At 55.5% G+C, this 25,029-nt stretch overlaps 1 protein-coding gene across 1 annotated transcript; it reads left to right on the forward strand.

Annotated features, from left to right (window-relative positions):
• Positions 1-8,390: 8,390 nt before the first annotated feature.
• On the forward strand, positions 8,391-23,494 carry Wdr86 (WD repeat domain 86). The gene is made up of 6 exons (XM_076859443.2): positions 8,391-8,553; positions 16,073-16,214; positions 18,774-19,194; positions 20,761-20,896; positions 23,030-23,133; positions 23,318-23,494. The coding sequence occupies exons 1-6, from the start codon at positions 8,391-8,393 to the stop codon at positions 23,492-23,494; spliced, it is 1,143 nt and encodes a 380-aa protein (XP_076715558.1).
• The last annotated feature ends 1,535 nt before the right edge of the window (positions 23,495-25,029 follow it).

A 25,029-nucleotide genomic window follows, 5' to 3' on the forward strand; every position in this document is an offset into this window, starting at 1 on the left:
CAGTGGAGTCAGTAGGCCTTGAGTTTTCTTTGTGGAAATGATCAGTTAAAAATTCAGATTTTAGGGCTGGGGATGTGGCTCGAGCAGTAGTGCGCTCGTCTGGCATGCGTGTGGCCCGGGTTCGATCCTCAGCACCACATACCAATAAAGATGTTGTGTCTGCTGATAACTAAAAAAATAAATAAATATTTTTAAAAAATTCAAATTTTAAAGATCCACAGCTATTCCATTGTCTACCCTTGATCCAGCTGTGGTCATTCATGTTTTTCTTGTTTTTTATGCTTGGGATTCAGTGGGTTTCCTGGATCTATAGATTTATGATTTTCTTAAAATTTGTCAACTTTTCATCCATTATCTCTTCCAGTACTCCCCCCCCCTGGCACCCCGCCCCCTTCAGATGTTCTGAATCACTGGTCTTCTTTTCTCGTTTTTTCAACACTTTTTTTCTTTCTGTTTTTTTGTCTCAGAAAGCTACTGCTGTGCCTTCGAGTTCACTGATATTTTCTTCACAATCTGCTGTCGATCCGTCCAGTGTTGTTTAATGAGACATTGCTTTCACCTCTAGAAGTTCAGTTTGGGGCCCTTTGGTATGGTCCGGGCTTCTGCATAACCTTTCTCTGGGGAGGGGGTGCTGGGGATCAGACCCAGGGCCCTACACAAGCTCAGCAGGCACTCTATGTCCCTCCGCTCCTACATGACCTTCAAAACACACAGAATGACCATTTTCTGCTCCTGTTTGCACTTCTCTGGGCCCTCTGTGGGTGTGGGGCAGTTCCCTCCTATCCTGTCTCATACACAAGCCCTGAAGGGTTCAGCCCAGTCCTGGGGAGGGACCCTGCAGGGCTCCTCCTCTCTGTCCTGTCCCACCGACTCTGGCCACTTTACCCTCCCAGTCACTGCTGTTTCCTCAGCTCAGGAGTCTCCAGGCCCCATCCGGGTCCCCTTCCCATTCTGTGGTCTGGACACTCTCTGAAGGCAGCAGGCTGGGCCGGTGGTGGGCTCAGCCTCCTTTTCCGGTCTCCCAGAGACTGCTATCCGCCACCGCCCGCCCTTGGTGTTTTCTGTTTTTGTTCAGGCAGGAGGAGGGAGGGTGAATGGTCCTTGTTACCTTGTCATTTGGGCCACAGTGGAAGTCAAAGTCAGTGACTAGCGAAAGCTGTTTCAAAACTGCCCGCCCTAGGTCTCGTCAGCCTCTGACCCTGCTCTGAAGCTTCCAGGAAAAGGCTGGAGGGAGATGAAGTGGAAACGGGGGGGGGGGGGGGGGGGGGGGGGGGGATGGGGTGTTTACCAGCTGGCCTTCTCTCCACAGGACAGACATGCTCTTGGGAAACACAGACCTGGTCAGACCCAGGAAAGGCCCGTCATTCCAGTGCCGGATGTGGGGTGACCACAGAGAACCCCATGCTTGTCCAGACTCTGCACCTCCCCCTGTGCCCAGGGCCAGCGTCCAGCAGCAGTGCTCTTGCCCAAGGGGACTGCTGCCTGGCTTCCAGGGCTGGCGGCTGGAGTGGTGGCCAGCCGTGGCCAGTACAAAGGGGATTTTTTTAGCACAAGAAAGCAGTTGGGTTTCCTAAGGCTGGCTCCTTTTTGATTTTGAACCCGACTGGAAATGGACAATGACCCCTTGGAGCCAGACTGAGAGAATGCTGTCCTGGGAATGGGGGCCATAGGAGCAGGCCAGACCCTAGCGGGGGACCAGTCCTGGCTCAGGGTCTTGCTCTGAGTTTGCAGGGCTTTTTTGACACCTAGGGCTGACCCAGCCTCCTCTGGACACCAGTGTCACTCACTTTCTGGGACACATGCATAGGCGGGGTGCCAAGCATTAGAGTCTCCAAACATTAATAATTCTAATATTCTGATGATCATTCCCTAAGTGCTAAAAATAGCAGTAATAATTGAGGGTTAATAAAGCCTTTAAAAAACAGCTCAAGTTTGTGTGTGTGTTAAAATACACAGTTAAGTTTACCATTGCAGCCTCGGTGTGTGCAATTCACGGGTACTAAGCAGTCATGACATCATCCAGCTACTTCCCTCCAAAAGGAAACCAGGGCGCATTACGCATTTTCTCTCCACTTCCCAGTACTCTCCTCTTGTCGCAACCCCTGATTTGCTGCCTGGATTTGTCCATTCTGGATATTTCATATAAATGGAATCACAGAGTATTTGTCCTGTTGTGTTTGGCTTCTTCCACTTAGTAGTGTTTTGTAGGTTCATCTGTGTTGTACATGGACCAGGGCTTTGTTTCTTTTATAGCTGAATAATATTCCATCGTATGAATATAGCACATTTTTGTTTATCTATTAATCTGTGGATTGTTTCCTTTTGTTTGTTTGTTTGTTTGCCATTGTGAATAGAGCTACTATGAACATTCATGTTCAAGTTTTTGTTTAAACACCTGTTTTCAATTCTATACCTATGAGTAGAATTGCTGGGTCATATGGCAATTCTCTTTCATCTTCTTGAGGAACCATCAGTTTTTCAAAGAGTCCGTTCCGTATTCAATTCTCTCCAGCAGCAAGTAAGCACTCCATTTCTTCCACATCCTTGCCAAGGTGTGCAATTTTACATTTTACAATTACACCCATCCTAGTGGAGTTGAGGTGGCACCTCATTGTATGTGTGTGTTTAAAAAAAAACAGCAGCTTTATCGAGATGTTCACACATTGCATGGTTTGCTCAGTCAAGTGTACAGTTCAGTGATGTGCAGGACAGTCACAGATATGTGCAGCCAGCACCAGTCCAGTAAAGAACACTTTTATCACCCCAAAAAGCAAACCCCATAAACTTTACCTATCAGCTCCCTACTCTCCTGAACCTCCTCCCCTAACCCTTGGCAACCACTGGGTAATAAAGTCTGTCCCTGCAGAATTCCCTGTCCTGCATATGTTCTATGAATGAAATCATTCAATATGTGGTCTATGGTGATTGATAGCTTTCACCTATTGGGAGGCTGGTGATGCAGCTCAATGGTAGAGTGCTTGCCTCGCATGCATGAGGCCCTGATTCCATCCCCAGCATTGCAATAAACAAACGGACAAAAAAAAAAAAAAAAAAAAATCAGGCTCCACGTGTGCGGTAGCTTGTATCAGCACCTTATTCTTGTTTAGGGATGAACAGCACTCCATTGCATGGATACATGGTGTCATGTATGTCCACTCATCTGCAGATGGACTTTTGGGCTGTCTCCATCTTTTGGCTATTATGAACAATGCTGTCTCTTGGGTGGACTTGCAGGGGCATATGGGAGCTCCTCGTCCTAGAGTGTGAGGAGCTGCCAGACTGCTTCCCCACAACTGCACTGTCTCCTGCCAGCCACTCTGAGGGCTGGGGTCTTCCCACACCCTCGCCAATACCTGCTTTCTGTTTTATTATTATTAGTTCTATCCTACAATCACCCATCCCATTGGGCGTGAAGTGGCATCTCACAGCGGTTTTCACTGCATTTAGGAAAATGCAGTAATTATGACAGCGAAAGACGAGTATTTTTCATGAGCTCATTGGACACTTGTATATCATCTTAGGGAAAACGTCTACTCCAGTTTTTTTCCATTTTAGAACTGGATTTCTGGGTGCTCACTGTTGCAGCAGGAGTGAGGAGCAACTGGATGCAGCAGTGGATACCCACCTCTTGTACTCCAGGTACCCTTCCAACTGGCCCCAAAGCCCAGGCTGGACAGGCCTTCCTGGAACCCAAGGGTTCTCCTGGCCCTGGCCCTGGGAATCCAGGAAGGGTCAGAAGAGAAGGTGGGAAATGGGCTGAGAGGACTCTGGCCTTCTCCTAGCTCAGGAGGGTGTACACGGGAACTGGAGCTTCAAAACTTCAGTGAGGTAGATTCAGGACCAAGAGGATGAAGAAGGTGCTTACACAGCAGGCTCTGGACTTAGGAATCTCATCATCCCAAGAAGTGATGCAGGCTTTAAATCATACACACATTCATGGTTAAGAAAAAAATTGAATTGTTGGCTTTTACTGTTGAAATGGAACATACTTACATATTCTGGATTATAGGCCTTGATCAGATATATGATTTTCTCCCATTCTGGGCATTAACTTTTCATTTTCTCTCTTTCCTTCCTTCCTCTACTGGGGATTGAACCCAGAGGCTCTCTACCACTGAGCCACATTCCAGCCCTTATTTATTGATTGATTTTATTTTGAGGCAGGGTCTTGCTGGGTTGCACAAGTTGGACTTGAACTTATGATTCTTCTGCTTCGGGCTCCTGAGCAGCTGGGATTAAAGGTGTGCATATCCATGCCCAGCTGTAACTTATTTTTGTTATATTTCAAGTGTAAAGTATTAAGAACAATATAATAAAGCCTTATGTTGACATGATTGACTTGGGCCCTGAATAACTGAGGCTGGTGCTTTTGAGATGGAGGGGTCCTGCCTCCTTCACACCCATCCAGAATAAGGCATTCTTGCCACACATTTAATACTAATCTCACCTGCTCCCTCCTCTCCACTTTCTTCAGAGTCCACTCCATCACCCCTTCTCTGCAACATCTCAACTCCTCCTCTCTGTAAGTTCTTTTTTAAATATTTTTTTAGTTGTAGGTGGACACAATGACTTTATTTTTATTTATTTATTTTTGTGTGGTGCTGAGGATCAAACCCAGTGCTTCACCCACGCTAGGTAAGCACTCTACCACTGAGCCACAACCCCAGCCCCTGTAAGTTCTTTCTTAGCAGCCTTTAAACCTGACCTTAGCATCTTAGAAACCTTCAGCTCCTCATGCGTACCCCTCCAGGTCTTGCTTGCCTTTCTCCAACTAGCTCCTCTGTTGATATCAGTTTGATCTTTCAAAAAATACATCATGGGTCACCCACTCTCATCCAAGTTGAAAAACCTTCAGGGGCTTCCCATTTCCTTCTGAAAATTCTGAACTCTTCTAGAGATGACTTATGGGCTGGGAACGTTTATCCTCTTGAGAAATACCAGCACTTAGCACAGTACCTGACACATGCTAAGTACCCCATCAAGGAAGATAGGGACAGCCTCGTCACCCTCCCCGTAGCACTGCAGCTGGTACCAGGAGGGAAAGAACAATTCTGAAAAAGCTCTGCCCCCTTCCTGTGGGCACCCAAAAGGTGCCTCCCTCTGCCACCTCCCAGTCCTGAGAACACCCACCTTTCCCACAGAGACCCCAGCAGGTGGTTCTTCGCAGCAGTTGAAACTGTAGCTATTCATGTGGCACATGGGCGTGGCCTTCCCTGGCAAAGTATCTTTTCCACTGGTGCCAGGGTGGGGATTTCACCCATTTTTGCTGATCACACACCAACCCCTCCCTGCTTCTTTCTGAATCTTGCCTACCCCACCAGGACCTCTTCTTTGGTGTCCCCCTGTGTAAAACAATGTGTTCTCCTGCTCCAGGAGGTATGAGGACTCTAGGGGGCTCTGGAGGAGGGGTAAAGAGGAATTTGGGGGCGGGGGACTAGTTATTGCTGATATCACAGTTTTGCTGGCAAACCAGCTTGGCTCTTGGATGGCTATAGCTGTAACTCAAGATGGGGAATTGGGTGCTGCCTTCCAACTTTCCCACGTCCTGGTACTCCTATTAGATTTTCCAGAGCAGTCTGTAACCTGCAAATGGCAAAGCAAAAAAGGGAAACAGGCTGGCTCCAGACACCTTTACTGCATGCCCATCCACCGGGAAGTACACCCCTTCCCCAAGAATGGCGAGGGTCGTCCCCCACCAGGGAGCCACACTATGCCCAAGCAGTGAGGGGTAGGGAAAGGCAGGAACAAAAAATCCAGTTTGGAAGGAGGCAGTTGGTAGAGGTCAGCAGTGTGAGGACTGAGGGCTGGGAAGCCGGTGGCTTTGGATACCTTCTGCATGCTGGAGGCTGAGGATGGAGATGGGTAGTTTGCCGGTGGCTGTGTCACCATAAGGGGGATCAAGCAGGTCTCTCCAGAGGTAGAAGTCACCTCTAGTTGGACCTTCCAAGTGCAAATCAGGTTTTAGCAAAGACAGCAAGAGCTTTGCTAGGAAGGGTGAAGATACACATTCTCAGAGCAGAACCTGTGCCATCTTGAAAGCAAGATATAATTTCAGGGTATCTGGCTTTTTTTTTTTTTTTTTCCTGTGCTGGGGATTGAACCCAGGGCCTTGCACATGCCAGCAAGTACTCCACCACTGAACTACAGCTGCAGCCCCATCGGCTCTTCTTTTAAAGGCGACTTTGTGAGGGGGCACTGGGAAGGCAGGTGGCACGAGGTCGGCCTGGTGAGCTCAGCTCTCTGGTCATGGGCACTGAGGGAGCTCCGGTCCCCTCCAGGGTCTTCAGGTTGACGAGGTACCTCCTCCTCCGTCTAGATAGGCTTTGGAATGTGCCTCCATACAGGTTTCTTAAAGCACATCTTTGTTTTATCTAATCTGAAAATACATCCTGTGGGCTCACGGTACTCTAAAACTTTAATCAAAATGAGAGAATTTTCATAAATGAGTTTATTTACAGTAACTCTAATAATGTTTGCGGATTTTTCAGAAATTTAGGAGTGACCAGCCTGGAAGAAAAAAAGGGCCTGGGGCTTTTAGATTCATTGCTAGTCTCTTCTTCCTTACCCTTTGTCTCTTTTCTCTATTTCTTCTATCCCTCCTCAGCTGGATGGAGGAACAGAAGGGTAAGGTCCCATCCTGCTCAGTGAACACTGCTTGACCACGTGAAAGTGGAACTGTTCTCCCAGCACGTGGTCCTGTCCAGCCCACACCGGGAAAGCTCCTTGAGGGCCTGACATGTTCATCCCAGTGCCCTGGCCTCTCCCCTTTAACACCCTCCCCTTCTTTGTTGTGGGGTCCTGATTTTCCTGCCCAGAACATACGGGTCCCCTCTGGCTGTTCTTTGGGTCTTGGTATCCACCATGCTCACCTCACCTTCTCCCAGGGCTGGTGCTATAGCTGCCCATGACCTCCTAGCCTACCTCACCTGGTGGCCACCTGTACAGTCAGCTGCCCACCAGTCTTCAAGCCAGATGAAGCTCACAAGTCCCGCCCCCACCTCATGATCTCAGGATGAGCCACTAGGGACATCTGAAAACTGTCTTCATCCACCCAAACCCTGGGCACAAGGAAACCTGTCCCGTCCTCCCCTTCTCTGCCTTCCTCTCTCCTGGAGCCTCCTGCCTGGGTTCAACCCGCCTCCACCATCCTTGCTCTTCTCCAACGACTCCACATTCCCTTAGAACGTCCCTTACTCCTCCACGTGCTCCCCTGCACCTGCGAAGGTCACTTCGTGGAAGTCGACACTCCTTAAGTTGAGGTGCAAGCTGATTTACAAGCTGGGGGAAGCCGAATGGATTTCTCTGGAGGGTACGGGAAACCCTGCTACCTTTAGGACCTGGGGGATCCGAGTAGGGGGGTCACCTGCCCCGCCCCCAGCGAAGTCAGCTCCGGAACTGCTCTAATGGGAACCAGCGCTCGGGAGGGAGGGCGGCGGCCGCAGTGGGTTCCCGCTCCCACCTCGGTGGGGCCACAGGCGGCGCGCACCCAGCCGAGGGGCGGAGGTGGCGGTGGGGGAGGGGTGGCGCTCCAGGGACCCCCCGCCGGCTCGCACCCTACCCCCGGCGGGTCTCCCGTCGAATTCGGGGTGTGCGCCTGATTTCCAGAGGGAACCAGCTGGGGGCTTACCGGTCGCGTCCCCCACTAAGGGGACCCCCCAAGCCCCTGGACCCTTCTGTCCGCTTCGTCCTCCTTCGTCCCGGCCGAAGGGATAGGGGTGGCAGGAGTGGCGGGGGGCCGAGCCTCGAGGGGCAGCGTGGGCCGCCGGGAGGGCTGCACGTGTAGGGTCCCCCGGGCTCGAGTGGGGCGGCGGGAGGAGGTCTGACCCTGGGGACCGCGGGGGGTGGCTGCGGAACGCGGGGTGGGGACTGGCGCGCAGCCTGAGAAGTGGGAGGGGACAGGTTGAGGGGTGGTCTCTGAGGAGGAGCCAGGCTGGGCCGTATTGTTCCGCGCTCGGCCGCCCACTCCGGAGCGCGGCGCGGGCCGGGGGGGCGCGCGGGGCGCCGGGCACTCGGCTTCCCGGGTTCCTCTGCCCGCAGCTGCCGAGAGGCGGGGGCCCCCTGCGCCCCCCGAGTCGCTGCTGCCCCGCCCGCTGGGCGGGGTGGGATCTTCAGATTCCGGAGAGAGAGGGGCGGTTTGTGTCCACGCACCTGGGACTCCACCGGGGGTCCCTCGTGCGCCTCAGCACAGCCTCCTGCCGAAGGCCGGTGGGCGGCGGGGACACTTGGGCCCTGACCTGACCCCGCGGCGCCGCGAGCCCCTGCAGAAGTCGGGCACCCGGGATCCCGCGATGGCCGCGGGCGGACACGGCCCCACGGAGCCGCTGCGCGGACGCCGGAGCGCCCCTCCCTAGCGGAGCCAGCTGCTCCTAGTCCCCGGCCCCGCCGGCGGGATGGGGGGCGGCGGGTCGTCCCTGAGGGTCTGCGCGGATCACCGCGGGGGCATCAACTGGCTGAGCCTGAGCCCGGATGGGCAGCGCCTGCTGACCGGCAGCGAGGACGGCACGGCCAGGCTCTGGAGCACTGCGGACGGCCGGTGCTGCGCGCTCCTGCAAGGTAGACCTGACGGCGGCGCGCCCGCGACCCCTGCCTGCCTTCCTAGCCGCCCGCCCCCAACCCCAGACCGTGGGTCTCAGCAAGTTCGTTCTCAGACCCCTTCCTCAAAAAGTCCGGCCCAGCCCATCGCCTCACTTTCTTGAAGGAGCGCTCCTCGGGGCCCAGCGCCTGACCCATGAGCGCCCGACCGGGCGGGAGGAGATGCTGGGGTGGGAGGGGTGCCGGTGGGGCCCGGTGGGCAGAGGGGGGGCGCCCGCCGCGCAGGCAAGATGACTTGTCCACTGGCTGCTTGAAATCATTACCTTTCCAACACTATCAGCAAACAAAAGAATTCGCACCTCTGCCCCTGCTAAGCAAAGCTTTCCAGGTCGCTGGATGACCTGGTGACCTTTGGCCAACTTTTCCTACTTGGGGCCATTTTGGTAACAAAGGCTGCGGTGGTGTGCAGCTACAGGGCCATCTTCCCATCGTGTTAATTTGCTCAGGGCAGCTCAAGCAGTGGGGGTCGACTTGAAATTTGAACTCCTTCCCTGCGGTCACCCTGCAAAGCTCTCTAAGGCCTCTTTCCAGTTGCTGCAAAGGAAGGGTGAGGAGTGGGATTGGTCAGGGTGGTCGTTCAATCTGTTTTGCATATTTGAGGAGGAGATGAAATATCAGGAGGCCTTCCCTTAGTAATGTAAACATAGTCCCATGCACCCGCATAGCTATTGGTTTGTGTGTGTACTCTTTCTGGGAGAGTGGGCCCTGGGTTTACCCCATCTTGGGCCTTTCCAGGGCCTGGCCTCTGAACTGTGTGTGAGGTCCCACTCTACTTTGGCTGCCAGGCTGATGCATAGTTTGGACAGTCCCTGTCGACAAACCTTCACAAGGCCTTAGACTTCCTGCACCAGGGGGTGTAGCTCTTCTTTTTATCACTGTGGACTTTTCTGCCATAATCAGCAAATCCTGGGTGGCCCCACCCAGCCCTTCCAGCTGAGATAGGATGTTAGCCTCCAAATTGGCTGATCCTGACACTGCTGTTTTCAAGTTAAAAACAAGTTAAGGTAGAGATTTCAAAGCCCAATAGGAATGAGTTTTGGATCAACAGTTATTTGGGAGTTGGTATGGATAATGGAGAGATGGCCTCAAACACACACACAGACACACACATACATACATACACACACACACACACACACACACACTCCTACCAAACAGAGGCACTCACCTGGAAATGGAAGAGCTGAGATCTCAGAAAATTTAAACCCAACTTGTATCTATCCCCAAATGTAAGACTCTTTGGAGGAGGTTTCAGAAATGCAGTCTCAGGCCTGGGCCAGTGACTCCCCATGAGTAAAGCCCCAGAATGAGCATTTGTAACGGCCTTTCTGGTGGCCCTAATACTCAGCCAGCCTGGGGAGCCCTCCGGCCAGCGAGCCTTGTGAGAACTTCACTTGCTAGGTGGGCTTCTCCCCAGGTAAGCTCCAGTCTTCCCCAGGCTGGTTCTGGTCTGGTGGACATGGGCCTGTCCCAGGGCAGCTTTGTAGCCTCCAGGGCCCACCCTGTGCTTAGCTCTGTGCTGGGCATCTGGACCTTTGGCTTCACACCCACTTTGGTGGTCCCAGAGCTGCTTATCTACTTTCCATGAGGGGTGCCTGGCCTGCCCCCATTGAGGCCATCCCCACTGAAGCAGAGAGCTGTTGAATTAAAGGACCGTAGCCCATTCCTACAAGGGCTGATTTCGCTCTTATTAAGGTTGACATTTCAAATTTTTTTTTGAGGACAGAGGGGATGGAGTACCTTCATCTTGAGAAGTTACTTACTGATTCGACTCTCAAGAGTTACAGGAACGTGCTGTAGTTCTTTTGTGTGCTCACCTACTAAAGCAAGGTCTTGTTCGCCCCCTCTTCCTGAAGGGTTTGTTTTGGTCTGGGTAAGAGACTAGTAGGATGGCTGGACATTTGTTTCATTCTTTAAGTCTTATAGATGCACGTCTGTGTATCCTTTATTGTGTGGTTAGTCCTCACCGACTTATTTACCCCCACACAGAGCCCCTCAGTGATTTCCAGACTCTGCCCCGTGGGGCGGGTGCTGTCTTCAACACCCCCAAGGTCCAGTGTGCTACCAGACTTGTCCCAGTCTCACGGCTGACCCAGGGCAGAGAGGGCTTCTTCCCGCTGTGGGGCTGAAGCTGTACTGGGGCACCACTGCAGGGGAAGTTGTGCCCAGGCTGAGTGGCAGGCCAGAGGGGCCCTGGTCCTTAGTGCTGCCTGCAGATCCAGGCATATCTCCAGTCCTGCCCGGGGCTAGCCCCTTGTGCAGCTCTAAGCTTACAGAAGCCTCCCAACTAAAACCTGTCAGTTGGTCGTGCCTGGATTTCTTGGGCAGAAGATTGGGGTTGGTGACTGTGCCATGAGCATTTCCTCTGAAGATGGGCTTCTTGTTTCATTCTCAGCAGCGGAGGGTGGTCAGGGGGCCAGAAGTTTTCAGTGTTCAGAGCTTGAGGGATTTGGGGTCAAGGGGTGGAATGGGCACAAGGAGTGAGGGCTGTTTTCTGTGGGATGGGGGCTTTCTGGGGTCATTGTCATTGCTCTTAGGGACCCCAGAAGAGCTGCAGACCTGCAGAACTGGCTTGTTGGGCTCCCCTCCTATGACCATGTTTACCTCTTTTTGTGTGTGTGTAGGAGGAATGTGGATTGAACCCAGGGGTGCTTTGTCACTGAGCTACTTCCCCAGCCCTTTCTATTTTTTTTTTATTTTGAGACAGGATCTCACTAAATTTCTTAGGGCCTCACTAAGTTGCCGAGGCTGGCGTCGAACTTGCCATCCTCCTGCCTTAGCTCTGGAGTTGCTGGGGTTACAGGCCTGCACCACCACACTCAGCTCACGTTCAACTCTTAATGGAATTGGGCTTTCCAATGCAGTTGACGAGCTCACAATGAAGAAGAAGGCTTAATCACCAGCTATTCTGTAAAGAGAATGGCTCGGACTGAAGTTATCCGTGGGCCCTCTCCTTTTCACTTTATGCAGTGGGTGTCTACTTCTTGGGAGCACTTTGTTGGATCAAAGAGATGAATTGCATTTCCTAAAATGGCAGTACCTGTCCTGCGCTGTTCCTGCCGAGTAAGGGACTAAGCCTGGCCACGTGGCTACTCCACACACTTCCTGCTATTCCCAGTGTGTTCCATGAGCCAGGGTCATGTTTGATGGGTTCAGGGCAAGAGGGAGCCTGGGCTCAGGTAGAGCAGAAGCAAAGGCACGAGGTGAGACTCCCAGAGGACCAGGGAAAGCAGAAGAGGTGGAATGGGCAGGAAGCTGGCTGAGGAGACGAGGTGCACTTTTTCCTTGTGCATACCATTCAGACATAATGTTTAGAAGGGCACGGGGGCTCGCTGGGAAGGCGCTCAAGCACAAACAACACCCGCTTTGCCTGGCTCAGGGAGAATTCCATCAGACGCAGTCTGTCTGAGGTACAAGACCCGTGCTTAATTCATCCTCCAGTGCTTTGGAGACCACTGTCGGGGTGGTGGGAGCCCTGGGGGTGCCAGTTGAGGCAGAGAGGGAGGCAGGGGAGCCTGGGGGAGGTTGTGGGAGGGCCACGGCCTGGCTGCAGATCACATTGGGAGGAGTAGCCCTGCTGCACATGGGTGACCAGATGTGGGCGGCCTGGCCAGCAACTGGGGGCCTGGGGGCCTGAACCCACCACAGCAGTCCAGGAGGCCCAGGCTGCAGCCGCCCTGGGTCCCCCGCGGGGGTTGGCAGATGCACTACCAGTGGCTTTGTCCGTGTTCCTTTCAGCCGCCGCCCTGTGCGTCTGTGTTCAGCCTCATCCCAGAGGACGTGAGGCGCTATGGCTGTGTGAGTGGGGGCCTGGCCCCCAGGAGCAGGTAACTCAAGAGCGTCTAAGAGAAGGATGCTAGAGAGGCTGGGCACAGTGCAAGTACCAACAGGGCTGTTGCCTCCTCTTCTGCGGGGGCACAGTCGCCTCCAGACAGCTGTAGAGAGGACTTGTGCCAGGATGGGGTGACTTGGTTAGAGGGGTGCAGTCAGCCTGCGGGCCCTCTGGGTCAGGGCCAAGGAGAGCATTTCCTGTGCAAGGACCGTGGGTGTCTGAACCCATCTGGAAACGGGAGGGTAGGATCCCTTGAAGTCCACGACTCAAGGACAGGGACAGTTAGCTCTGGCCAGTGGACAGGTGCCACAGACAGCTGGGTGATGTCAAGAGCACAGTGCCATCCCTATCGCCTGGTGGCTGCTGGAGTGGCCGGTTGCTTTGTGGTTTAGTGCTGGGATACTGAGGACAGAAGGCTTCCTTTCACACAGTCAGGGCACCCGCCAGCGGGGGGGTCCCCAGCCAGGCCCTCTGGGCTGCTTTCACTGAGCAGGGAGAGAGCAGCTTGCCCCCAGACTCCTGTCGGCATGTGGGTGCTCAGGGAGGTGGGAAGGGCTGCTACCTTGGCAGAAAACCCTGGACCTTAGTGTGTTCTTTTGAACATAATAGCTGCATCTTATCTGCATTCTTCATCCTTCAAAAATATTTATTTTTAGCTTGGCGTTTTTGCTTATTCTGCGTAATTCCAACAGCTGAAGGCCAAGGCACTGAGGTCCCTGGGGGTGTGATGGGCTCAGGATCTGGTGTGCATATTTTCCTCCTGCCCCCTGGGGTGACCCTACAGGCCTGGGTCTGTGGAATACTGGTCAAGGGGGTCAGGGCCGCACAGCAGAGTGGCGCCGCTGGGGGATGTGCTCAGCGCCGTCCCAGGCCCCCTCTGCTGGCAGGCTCTGACATGTGACCCAAAAGGGTGGGTTTTCAGATGTGGGGTGAGTGCTCGGAGGGGGCTCCTTCACAGCAGAGCCCTGACCACTGTGGCAGCCTCTGCTGGTGGAAGGCAGATGACCGAGGGCATCGGTCAGCCTGGCTCAGGTTCAGAGGTTTTTTTACATTGAAAACCTTAGAAGCTGGGCTGTAGCTCATTGGTGGAGAGCCCCCGCCCTACAAAAACCCCAAAGGAAACAAAAGCACCTGGGGCTTTTCAGTCCCGTCTCCTCCCGTCTTCTTCGTGTGCATTTACATATTTACGGATCTGCAGTCTGTGTTCTTGTCCCTTTTTTCCTTCCACCGTCACAAGGCTGTCCCACACCTCAGGTCTGCGGCAGTCCTGGTCTGTGGCTTGAGCCCAGGTGCCCTTGCTCACCAGCTGTGCTTGGCTCCTACCTGTTTTCCTGGGGTTAATTTGGACTCGCCCTGCCCTCTGCCTTCCTGCCATGTTGATGGGCTGGGAGCAGCTGGCACAATGCCTCAGCCTCCCTCTGGCCTCCTTTGGCCTCAGCTAGCTGTGTCCAGGGTCCTCGGGGGGCTGGTGTGTGCAGCACCCGGGTGACCTGAGTGTCCCTTGTGTTCCTGGCCCTCGGGGACCCTGAGGCTGGGGGCTGCCTGTACCCATTCCCCGTGGTGGCAGCTGGAAGACTGGGACAATCTCGTCTTAGGGAAAGTTTGTTGACAGTCTGAAAGGACTTTGTAAACTCTTTGGAGCTGGCAGTAACCTGGCTGTGTTTGGCCAAACACATTTTGCCCTCGACTTTTCGCCGATGTGTATTTTAAGGGAAACATTATCTGCCACTTCTTCAAGTGTTTACTTAATTCCTACGTTGTTTTCGGAGCAGCGTGGTGTGTGTGCTCCAAGAAGACTGGAAAACTTTTCTTTTTTTAAAAAAAAAAAATTCTGTTTCTTAGAACCCAGGAAGTTGACTTCTTCCAAAAGTAACTCAGCCTGTACCCAGGACAAAAGAAAAGAAAAGAAACAATGAGCTTAACAGCACCCTGAAGTCCCTGTCTGCCGGGCCCCAGCCATCTGAACGAGGTTTTAAAATATGATCAAACCATTCCGGGTCTTTGGCAGCCCTGGTTTGGTGGCTGTAGTTCCGTGGAGTAAAGATCGTGCCACTCACTAACCGCATCTGGTTTATAAGTGCTTTTCTTGGTTTAATTTAATTTAAAATAAGATTTAAAAATTCTTTAAAATGAGATCCTAATGTAATAAGTGCACCCCCCAAATACATGAGTGCTTTAACTCCTTGGCTGCCCTGTGTGGGACCTTCCTTTGATTCTGTTGATTTTGGCCCCTGATTCCTCTCAGATGTCCTCGTTTTCAACACTTGTTTTCCCAGGTGGAAGCACCTTACCTGAGGGACTGGCATCATCCTGGGCAAATCCCCCGAGGGCCCCAGGCCTGCTTGACAATGGCTCGGGCATGAACACGGGGGGTCATCATGCTACCCAGCAGGGGTCCTGAGGGCAGGATGCAGGGCCAGCTAGCCGAGGCTGGGGTGCACGGGGCCAGACCTGGGCCCCTGCTTGGCCTCCATGCCTCACCCTACTCGAGCTGCCTGGGCCACTTTTGCTAGGCCCCTACATTCTGGTTAGAGCCTCCACATGTCCCCAGCATGGCCAGCCCATGTCCGTCTGCTGTCCCTGACTCCAATTCCCCGTGTAGATCCTCTGGCCCTAGCACTCAGGCTTCTGCCCCTTCAGGGGAAGCTGGTTCAGCCACTGTCCCTCACCTGATGACCTTCCTCTGGGCTGGGGCGCTCTTGGAAGGCTGGAGTGTGTCTTCCTCGTCTCCGTATTATGGCAGTGCCTTGGAGATTGTTGGTGCCTTTGAACAGCTGCAGTTTATTCTTGCCCAGTTCCTGAGGCCAGAAGCCTGAAGTAAGTGTCCCTGGGACAAATCAAGGGGTCAGCAGGCTATGTGCCCTCTGAAACCTGTAGGGGACAATCTTTTCTTTGCCTCTTCCATTGTCTGGTGAAGGCTGGCATCTCTGTGGCCACATAGGCTGCTTTCTCTGCCCCCACATGGCCTTCTTCTCTTTGGTGTGTCAAATCTCCTTCTCCCTCTTTTTTTTTTTTTTTTTTTGGTGGGGGAGGGTACTAGAGATTGAACTCAGGGCACTCATCCACGGAGCCACATCCCCAGCCCTATTTTGTATTTTATTTAGAGACAGGGTCTCATTGAGTTGCTTAGCGCCTTGCTTTTTGCTGAGGCTGGCTTTGAACTTGCCATCCTCCTGTCTCAGCCTCCCAAGCTGCTGGGATTACAGGTGTGCACCACTGCACCCAGCCCTCTCCCTCTCTTATAAGAATGCTTCTGACAGCATCTAGGGCCCACCCAGATTATCCAGGACAGCCTCCCCAAGTCAGTTCCCCAACTTAATCATATCTGCAAAGAACCTTTTCTGAGTCAGGTGACAGGTTCCAAGGCGTGTGCAGCGCCTAGCAACCTGGGGACCCCAGGCTTACCACAGTATCTCTGCCTGAGTGTAGAAGGAAGCCAACACGCAGCATCTGCTAGAGGCTGCCACTGAAACTCAGTCTGCACAGTGGTCTGTGGGGTGGGCATTGATGCTGTTCCCATTTCAGGTGAGGGAATGGAGGCGTGGATAGGTGGGAGGACATACCCAGGTCAGTGAGTGGAGAATGGCAGGTCCTGTTCACTGGAAGAGAAGCAGGAGCTCCATCCGGGCCCTCTCCCCTCCTCTGCAGGACACGAGAGCTATGTCACCTTCTGCCAGCTGGAGGAGGAGGCTGCCTTCACCTGCAGCGCCGACTGCACCATCAGGAGGTGGGACGTGCTGACCGGGCAGTGCCTGCAGGTATACCGAGGACACACGTCCATCGTGAACAGGTCAGCTTGGCCTCGGGGCTTGGGCTGAGTCTTGTTGGGGGTCCCTGGCCAGGCTGAGGGGGACAGAGTCATAGGGCCTGGCCCTTGGGGAACATAGGTATTCTAGAGAACTCCGTGTGGACAGTAGCCCCCAGCAAGGGAGACCCAAGACAGAGGTGCACCCTGGCCTGAGGGCTCCGCCCGTGCGGGGTCTGGAGGAGGAAGATCATCACCAACACATTGCATTGTCTGCCCCCATCCCGGAGCTGGGCACATGCCCACACCTGCTGGGTGCCAGGAGAGGTGTTGGAGCTCCAGTGTCCACAGATGGGGACAAGGAGGAAAGCGCTGAACTCTGATACTTGATGGTGGACCAAGGGTTGGTGGGGGAGGGGAGGGGACATGCAGATTGCTCTGAAGAAGCAGTTGGGATGTTTTTGAGCCCCGCCTTTCTCTGTGGCTGTGGAAAGTCTCCACCTCCCCTGCTCAAGTTTGACTTTTCCTTTCCTTATTGAACTTGGGTTGGAGCTGAGCAGGGGAAACTCCTCTGCTGATCAGATCAATTTGATCCTATTTGCTTAACTTGTGATGGCTGCCCCAGGCTCCCGAGGTCATGCCTGATTCAGGGAGACTCGGCACCGAGGCCCTCAGCCACGTGGGCAGGAGGGGCCCTGCCTGGGAGGGGCCCGGCAGGCACAGAGGAGAGGAGGTGCGCAGCCAGAGGGACCCAGGCCACTGCTTGGACTTCTAGCAGCTGGTGGGAAAGAGGGGCAAGGCGGACGGTCCAGCTACTCTGGACCCAGAGCCACGGTGGGAGCAGCTGGCCGCCAGGGTGTGCAGGCAGCCTCCCTGAGGAGAAGGACCAGCCGGTGTGGCCGTGGGCAGCGGGCAGTGGGCGGGCCAATCTGGAGGCCCCGCGTGGGATGCCAGCCCTGCCTCCCGCACCACAGTGTTGTCCCCTCCTTCTCCTGAGGTGGGAGGCCTGTCCACTGCCAGCAGAGGGAGGTGGCAGAGGAGAGGCTGGAGGGAGAACCCAGGCCTTGTCTTACAGCGAGGCTGGCTCTGAGCACTCTGTCCTGAGGAAGAAGATGTCATTGGAGAAATGTGTGGAGGCCATGCCCTCAGGGTCGGGAGCGTGCTCAGGCAGCTGACTCAGAGGGAGCGCTAGACAGTGAGAGGTGGAAATTACACTCTGCCTGTTTAGTTTCCTGTGCATGCATACAATGCACACACGCACACACGTGTACTCAAGTACACAAGCATGCAGCATGCAGTCATATGGACACACAAACATGACCCAGCACATGCACTCCTATGCACACGTGCAGATACGCACACAGTGTGTACCCTGCAGACAGACACGCACCACGTGCACAAACACGCACACCCCCACACTCACACCGTTGTCCCTCAGAGGCTGTGCTCAACCCGCGGTTCAGGTCAATGCCTGCGTGATTAAGTAACTGTGCGTCCAGTGGGTGAGAGCCATGAGTGAGCACCTGGGATCACTGCCTCCCATGTTTTCAGAGAGTGGCCGTGTGAGAGCTTTGGGAACACTGACCCTTCAGTGGCCTGGCATCCCTCCCTGGTGCCCACTGGGGCAGGAATCGGCTACCCCACCCCAGCACCCCAAGGCCACCCCCTTCAGGTCCTGAGACAGGAAGGGTCCTGACCCCTGGCAGGTCCTGGTCCCACGCCTGCAGGGATGTGCCCCATTTGGACTAGAGGCAGGGCCTCAGGCCTTTGTGGCCTCCCTGGCGCACAGGGCTTAAAGCTGGCGTGTAAACAGGCCCTGTGAAGTCACGTGTGAAGTTCTGAACCAAAGACAAACGGTGTTTTTCTGGAAAGAATTTCTCAGCATTTAGCAAAATGACCATAAATCATGGCTGCTACCTCCCGAGGCCTCCCCTCCTGTCCTGAGGCCGGCCAGTTCCACTGCATGAAAAGGCTCTCCTTGCTCCCCGGCCCTTTGTGTGCCACATAAGGGCTGTGACCTGGAGCTTGCAGTGTCACCTGCATGGGGCCACCGAGACAGCTGACACAGGGGCCCCCTGCCTGCTGCAGCTTGTCACCCTGGGCACCCTGCAGCCAGTGTCAGGGTGGACGTGTGGAATTCCTCAGCCCGCCAGCCTCTCCAGAGCTCTCACTCTCCAGTGGCCCTGGAGCGAGGTGGCCAGCTGGTCCTCTTAGTTCCTGACTTTAAATGGGAAGGCCTGTGTCCCCAGAAACCCTTCAGCTCTGGGCGAACTAGAAGGGTTGCACCCCACCTCCCCGTCTCCATCTCCCACTCCCCTCGTTCATGACTGTGGAGCCACGTGGAGAGTTGGAAGGGTCCAAGTCGGAGCCTTGGTCCCTGCTGTGGGTGGAGGCCAGGCCAGCAGGTGGCTCTGCACAGGGAAGGGATCCGGTCAGGGGGCGTCCCAGGGGGTCTTGGTGGCTTCCTGGAATTGGGCTTTGAGCTGAACCTCGGCAGGTGAGGGTGTCATCAGGAAGAGAGCAGGAGGCTGTCCGGCTGCAGTGCCAACACAGCCCGCCAGAGCCATGGGCATCCTGGCCCTGACCTTGACCCTCTTGCCCCAGGATCCTCGTTGCCAACAACCAACTCTTCAGCGGCTCCTACGACCGGACAGCTCGCGTCTGGACTGTGGACGAGGGGCAGGTATCCCGGGAGCTCCGGGGCCACCGCAACTGCGTGCTCACGCTAGCCTACTCCAGCCCCTGGGAAGTCCCCGGCACACCCTGCCTGGAGGAGGCCGTGGCTGGGGGGCTCCTGGTGACCGGCAGCACGGACGGCACAGCCAAGGTGTGGCAGGTAGCCAGTGGCTGCTGCCACCAGACACTGCGGGGCCACACGGGCGCTGTGTTGTGCCTGGTTCTGGACGCGCCTGGCCGCACGGCCTTCACTGGCAGCACCGATGCCACCATCCGTGCCTGGGACATCCTGAGCGGGGAGCAGCTGCGCGTGTTCCGGGAACACCAGGGCTCTGTCATCTGTCTGGAGGTGAGACCCGCCTGGCCGCTGCCCACCCAGCTGCCAGGGAGGCCCTGCGTCCTCTGAGCTGCCCTGCTCCTGTGCTGGCCAGCTCGGGCGGCAGGAAGGTGCCATGGATGGGAGCTGGACGTGTGAGATCGGGGGTCGCAGGGCTGGTTCCTCTGAGGCCTCTCTCCTTGTTCTCAGTGTGGCTGCATCCTGATCTCTTACAGGACCAGTCCGATTGGATTAGGGTTCACCCCAATGACCCTTGGCCTTACTTTAACTCAAATCAACTCCTTAAAGACCCAACATCAAAATAAGTTCACATTCAGAGGTTTGGGGGCCAGGGGCAACGCTTTCAACAAACCCCCAAGTTCTGAAGCTCAATGCTCAGCTTCTGACTGTGCTTGAGGGGTCTGGGCCAGACTTGGAGGGGCCTGGAGCAGGTGTCAGCTCTTGCCCCAAGAGCCACATGTGGTGACACACACCTGTAATCTCAGAACTCAAGAGGCAAAGGCAAGAGAATCACAAGTTTGAGAACAGCCTTGGAAACTTAGAAAGACCTTGTCTCAAAATAAAAAATAAAAAGAGCTGGTAACAGGTGCCATGGTAGAGAGACCCTAAGTTAAATTCCCAGTACCTGCCAAAAGAGAGGGAGAGAGAGAGAGAGAGAGAGAGAGAGAGAGAGAGAGAGAGAGAGAGACATTTTGAAGATAGCTGGTATGTTAAGTTTTTCATTGCTATGACAAAACACCTGAGAAAATCACCTTAGGAGGAGGAAAGTTTTATTCTGATTCACAATTTCAGAAGTTTCAGTCCTTGGTCACTGGGCTATATTGCTTTGGACCTGTGGGCAGCACAGCACAATATATGGTGGGAGCATGTGGCAGAGGAGACTGCTTTCTTCGCGGCAGAGGAAGGGAAGAGAGAGAGGAGGAGCCAGTGTGCACCATCCCCTTCCAGGGCACGCATGCAGAGACCTAACCTCCTCCTACCAGGCCCCACCTCCTAAAGGTCCCACCACCGCCCAGCAGCACCACCAGCTGGGGACTAAACCTTGAACGTGTGGCCTTTGAGGGACACTGAAGAGCCAAAGGGGAATGACCTCCCGCAGACTGTGGCAGAGGTGCTGCTGCATCTGGGGTGAAGTGTTGGCCGCATGTTTAGACCAGCGCCAGGCTCCAGGTGCGCTGGGCCCATGTTTGTCCTCAGCGCCACCCTCTGAGGCAGGGATGATCTTTCCCAGTCACACGAGGGAAAGCAGGGCCTCCGGGTCGTAAGGAGCAGAGGCAAGTCTGAACCCAGGAGGGACCGTATCTAAGCGGGTGTGCAGGAGAGTCTGGCCCGCTCAGGGCTGGAGGAGGACAGCGGCTGCAGAGGCCTTGCTGACTTTGGCTCAGGAGGTTAGAGCGTGGTCTCTCCTCCGGGTCAAAGCCCAGTGCACTCCTTGGGGCCTGGCCAGCCGCCTCCCTTTCCCTCCTGCCCCAGGGACCTCAGCAGGGCTGGGGCCTCTCTGGCCACGGCTTTGGTAGGTCCCCCCTCCCGGACGCTCTGCCAGCTTGCCTGGCAGCTGACCTCCTGCTCCTCCTGCAGCTGGTGGACCGGCTCCTGTACTCAGGCAGCGCGGACAGGACTGCCAAGTGCTGGCTGGCACACGAGGGGGAGCACGTGTGCACCTTCCCAGCCCACAGACACAGCGTGAGCACCCTCAAGTACCACGCGGGCACCCGTAAGTGACCTGTCCCCACACTGCCACGTGCCCCAGCCGGCGAGGCCCCCTGCCGAGCTCCTCCTGCATTCCTCCTGGCTTGTCCCCTCAGCCTCTCTCCCTGCGTCATTCCCCCCCAGCGACTGGCCTTGGCTGTGGTGCCCAAAGCCAGCCACCCGGCCTTCCCCATGCACCGGCTCCTCCAGCGGCTGCTGCTGCTTTTTCTTCTCCTTCTCCTTCTGTTTTTTCAAAGAAATTCCAACACAGAATGGGGGGACTCCTCACCTTCATAAGAATGTGGGGAGACTGCATGTTCAGAGGTCCTGGGGTCAAAGCATGTCTCAAGGATACATTCTAAGGCTTCAAGTGAGACAGCCACACCCCCCTTAAACCAGCCAGGTTCGAGGGCCCGTGGGTTTGGCCTCCCTTGGCCGTAGGTGTAACTGCAGATGAGAGGAAACCCGGAAAATAGAGGTTTAAGTGAGGTAGCGACTATTCTTCTCTCGGGTAAGAGAGGCCGGCAGCCTTGGCTGGCGTGGGTGGCTCCACAGGGTCTTCAGCACCTCGGTCCTTCTGTCAGCTGCTTCTTCATTCTTTGCACATGTCTTCTAGCTTTAATGAAGCATCACGTTCGAGATAGGTGCTGAAGCACCAGCCATCATGTCATGTTTTTGGTGGGAAGGAAGAAGAGGAGGGAGGAACAAAGGGGTGCATCTTTTGCAGCCAGCTACCACCCTGCAGCTTTAACAGAAAGGATGGGATAGGCTGGGTGCTGTGTAATCCCAGTGACGTGGGAGGCTGAGGCTGGAAGATCATGAGTTTGAGAGTAGCCTTGGCAATGTAGCGAAACCCTCATCTACTTAGCAAGATCCTGTTTCAAAATAAAAATGGCTGAAGATGTGGCTCCGCGGTAAAGCACCCAAGGTCAGCCCCCAGTACCAAAAAAACAAAATAAAATAAAAGCCGGGACTAGGCAAGTGGAGGCAGGAAGGACGTGGGTAAAGGACAGATGTCCCAACACCAGAGAGCCCCAGAGAGGTGTGCCTTGGTCAGGCTCTGGCTGCAGATGAGCGGGAGGCACTGGAACTGCACCCTTGGAGGGATCCTGCTGCAGCACCTCTGGATGCTGGGAATCAACTCCCCAAAGAGCCCCCTCGGCGGGTGGCCAGTGGGAGCTGGCAGATAAAATGGCATGGGGCTCTTGCTTCCCAGGTGGCTCAGCCTCTCCAGGGCCCAGTAGCCCACAGTAGTTACCTGCTCCCGTCCAGACCCTGTTGGCTTGGTTCCTCCCCTGACATGGTGCTTCCTGGCGTCTGCCCTTAGTGCCAGGGTCACTCCTGGGGCGTCCAGCCTCCAGGCTGAATTCTCTGTGTGGCCCCCAGCCAAAGGCATCACCTGGAACTAGTTAGAAATGGAGAGTCCCAGGCGCTACCTGCTATATCAGAAGCCTGGGACAGGCCCTCCAGGTGACGCTGCTGCTCCTTCAAGCTGGAGAACTGTGAGGCTAAGTTACAATGGAGGGAAAACCAAGAGGGAGCCAGACAGGCGGAGGCTTCTCCCGGCCAGGAGTCAGAGGAGCACTCGAGTGAGCCCAGAAGGCAGGGCGCTTCTCAGAAGGCCGACTGAGTACAGACTGGTCCCTGTGGGAGCAGGTGCCAGGTGGAGCAGGGGACAGAGTCTGCTGGCCGTGAGGACCATCCTGAGCACACCAGGCAGAGAGGCCAGCTTCACCAAAGGGCCCTGGGAGTGGGATCTTACCCTGGGAGGCCCTAATGAGGGACAGGGCCACCAGGGGACAGCGAGGCCCACTTGAAGCCAAGGAGGGCGTGGCAGCCACCAGCCCTGCAGAGGCAGCTGCAGACGGGGAGGGGGTCTCCGCCCCTCGGGTCTGTAGAAGGAGCTCAGGTTCCTTTTGGAGGCTCTGCTGCTTCCCTCTGGAACCTTGGCCACCGTGTGAGGCAGGCCCCAGTACCAAAAAAATAAAATACAAGCCGGGACTAGGTGATTGGAGACAGGAAGGATGTGGGTAAGGGACAGATGCCCAACACCAGAGAGCCCCAGAGAGGTGCGCCGTGGTCAGGCTCTGGCACCTGCCCCTGTGCTCTGGGAGAAGTTGGCAGCTGGGCACGACAGTGCGCTGCTGTGTGTCCACAGTATTCACGGGCAGTGGGGATGCCTGCGCCCGGGCCTTTGACGCGCAGTCGGGAGCGCTGCAGAGGGTGTTCCGGGGCCACAGCTTTGTCATCAACTGCCTGCAGGTAGGAGCCTCCCTGCCCAGCTCTTGGGGCCTCAGTAACTTGCTGGGGGAGGGAGGGTGCTTGGACCTGGCCAGACTGCCCCTGGGGACAAAGCAGAGGCCCTCCAGATGTGGTGGTTTCTGCCTGGTGTCCTGCCTTGTGATTGGGGGAGCCTGAGTCTGACAGTCCACCCGCCTGCCTGCAGGTGCATGGCCAGGTGCTCTACACCGTGTCCCATGATGGCACGCTGCGCCTCTGGGACATGCGTGGTCTCCGGGCCCCACCACCCATGCCTCGCAGGCCAGCAGCCAAGCGCAGCCTGTCACGCCTGTTCAGCAACAAGGTGGCCTGTGCCCCGGACACACCGCTGCAGGCTGCCTGAGCCACAGAACTGCCACTGCCTGGGAACAGCAGGCGGTGCCCAAGCCTAGGCGCACGGAGGCAGGCCTTGGTCTCTGCTCCTGGACTTTCCCGAGCCTCAGCTGCAGGTGATGTGTTGGGATAAGGAGGTGTGTACCTGCCCTGGGGGATGGCTCCCTTCCCCTGGGGGAGGCTCCTTTTTGTCCCTACCTCCTGAGCTAAGACCTTGTCACCTGGCCTCCTCTGAAACCCTCCCAATTCTTGAGGACTCCAGTCTGATGCCCCCAAGCTCTGGAAACTTCTAGAAACCTCGTGTGGCTGGCCCCTTCCTGCTGAGAGGAAATGAGGACATTTCTACTTTGGCAAATTGTTCTGGCAATTTGTGTCCTGAGGACCCTTAATGAAGAACTCAAATACACACCCTCTAAAGCTCAAAGTTCGAGTGTGTCCTGTTGTTTTGAGCTCCACCGCACACACCCAGCCTGGGCCACCTCCCCTGCCTGTGGTGAGGGGCTGCCAGCAGTACTGCTCCTGGGGAAGGGGCTGTGGGAAAGGCCAGGGCCCAGGATGGCTCTTCAGCCTCTCCAGCTGACAGCAGGTGCCACTGCTTTGGAGCGCCCATCATCTTCTGGCCTTAATCCATGGGGGGTCTTCCCACAGCTCTTATCCCCTTGGTGGTGCCTAATGTAGGGAGAGCAGCTGCAGGTGACAGTGTCTGTCATTAAGAGCGCAGCATCTCGCTATGGACACCTCCCTGCTCAGTGCACAGGTGCTGCCCTGCAAGGTCTGCCGTGCCACAGGCCGCACCAGCTCTCCAAGATGGCCAGGCCTGAGGGGGACCCCCCACAGGGACAAGGGCAGTGAGGCACATCCGTGATGATGCTCCAGGTCAAACCTGCAAATCCCAGGAACCAGAGCCTCCCCAGCCCCCAGGAAGTCAGGCTTCTTGATGACCAGCAGTCAAGTAGGAGACCTCAGAATGCGGCCAGTGCTGTTCTCCGGGTGGGCTTGAACACACATGTCCACTCTGGGAGCCATCAGGACTGAAATGAAGTTTCAGGAAGCACAGGCAGAGAACCACTGTGAGTCCCCACCGGGGAGTGTCAGAGGGAGCAAGTCCTAGGCTGGCGCTGATGTCCCCAGCTCCAAAATGCAGAGACACTGAGTGTGCAGTCTGTCAGATGCTCTGAAAAAAGGGAGGAACCAGAAACAGCAGTGTATCCCAGTGGTAAGTGCTTGCCCTGCCCCTGTGAGGCCCTGGGTTTGATACCATCACTGCCAACAAGAACCAAGAATCAGGTGTTCGCCTTTGATCAATCGATTCAGTTGGCTGAGGGGAGGACAAAACAGGGCATCTGGGCAGGAAAACAGGGAGAAGGGTGTGGTGGTATTACCAGGGCCAAAGGCAGACAGAATCTGACAAGTGGTCAGCATCAAGGACACCTGGCCAGGTCCAGCACATCACTGCTGACCTCTCTGCACTGCGCTGCCCTAGGTCCCCTACCCACCTGGTGTTCACCTCTGGCCAGCCCCTACCCACCTTTCTGGGCTGACTGG

The sequence above is a fragment of the Callospermophilus lateralis genome, chromosome 1 (assembly GCF_048772815.1).
Source record: "Callospermophilus lateralis isolate mCalLat2 chromosome 1, mCalLat2.hap1, whole genome shotgun sequence".
Lineage (NCBI taxonomy): Eukaryota > Metazoa > Chordata > Mammalia > Rodentia > Sciuridae > Callospermophilus > Callospermophilus lateralis.

What these genes read in the sequence shown, in the direction of transcription:
- Wdr86 (XM_076859443.2), top strand. Translation starts at nt 8,391, where the DNA reads ATGGGGGGCGGCGGGTCGTCCCTGAGGGTCTGCGCGGATCACCGCGGG. An exon ending in GCTCTGTCATCTGTCTGGAG is followed by an intron (nt 19,195 to 20,760) that starts GTGAGACCCGCC and finishes CTCCTCCTGCAG; the next exon opens with CTGGTGGACCGGCTCCTGTA. An exon ending in TTGTCATCAACTGCCTGCAG is followed by an intron (nt 23,134 to 23,317) that starts GTAGGAGCCTCC and finishes GCCTGCCTGCAG; the next exon opens with GTGCATGGCCAGGTGCTCTA.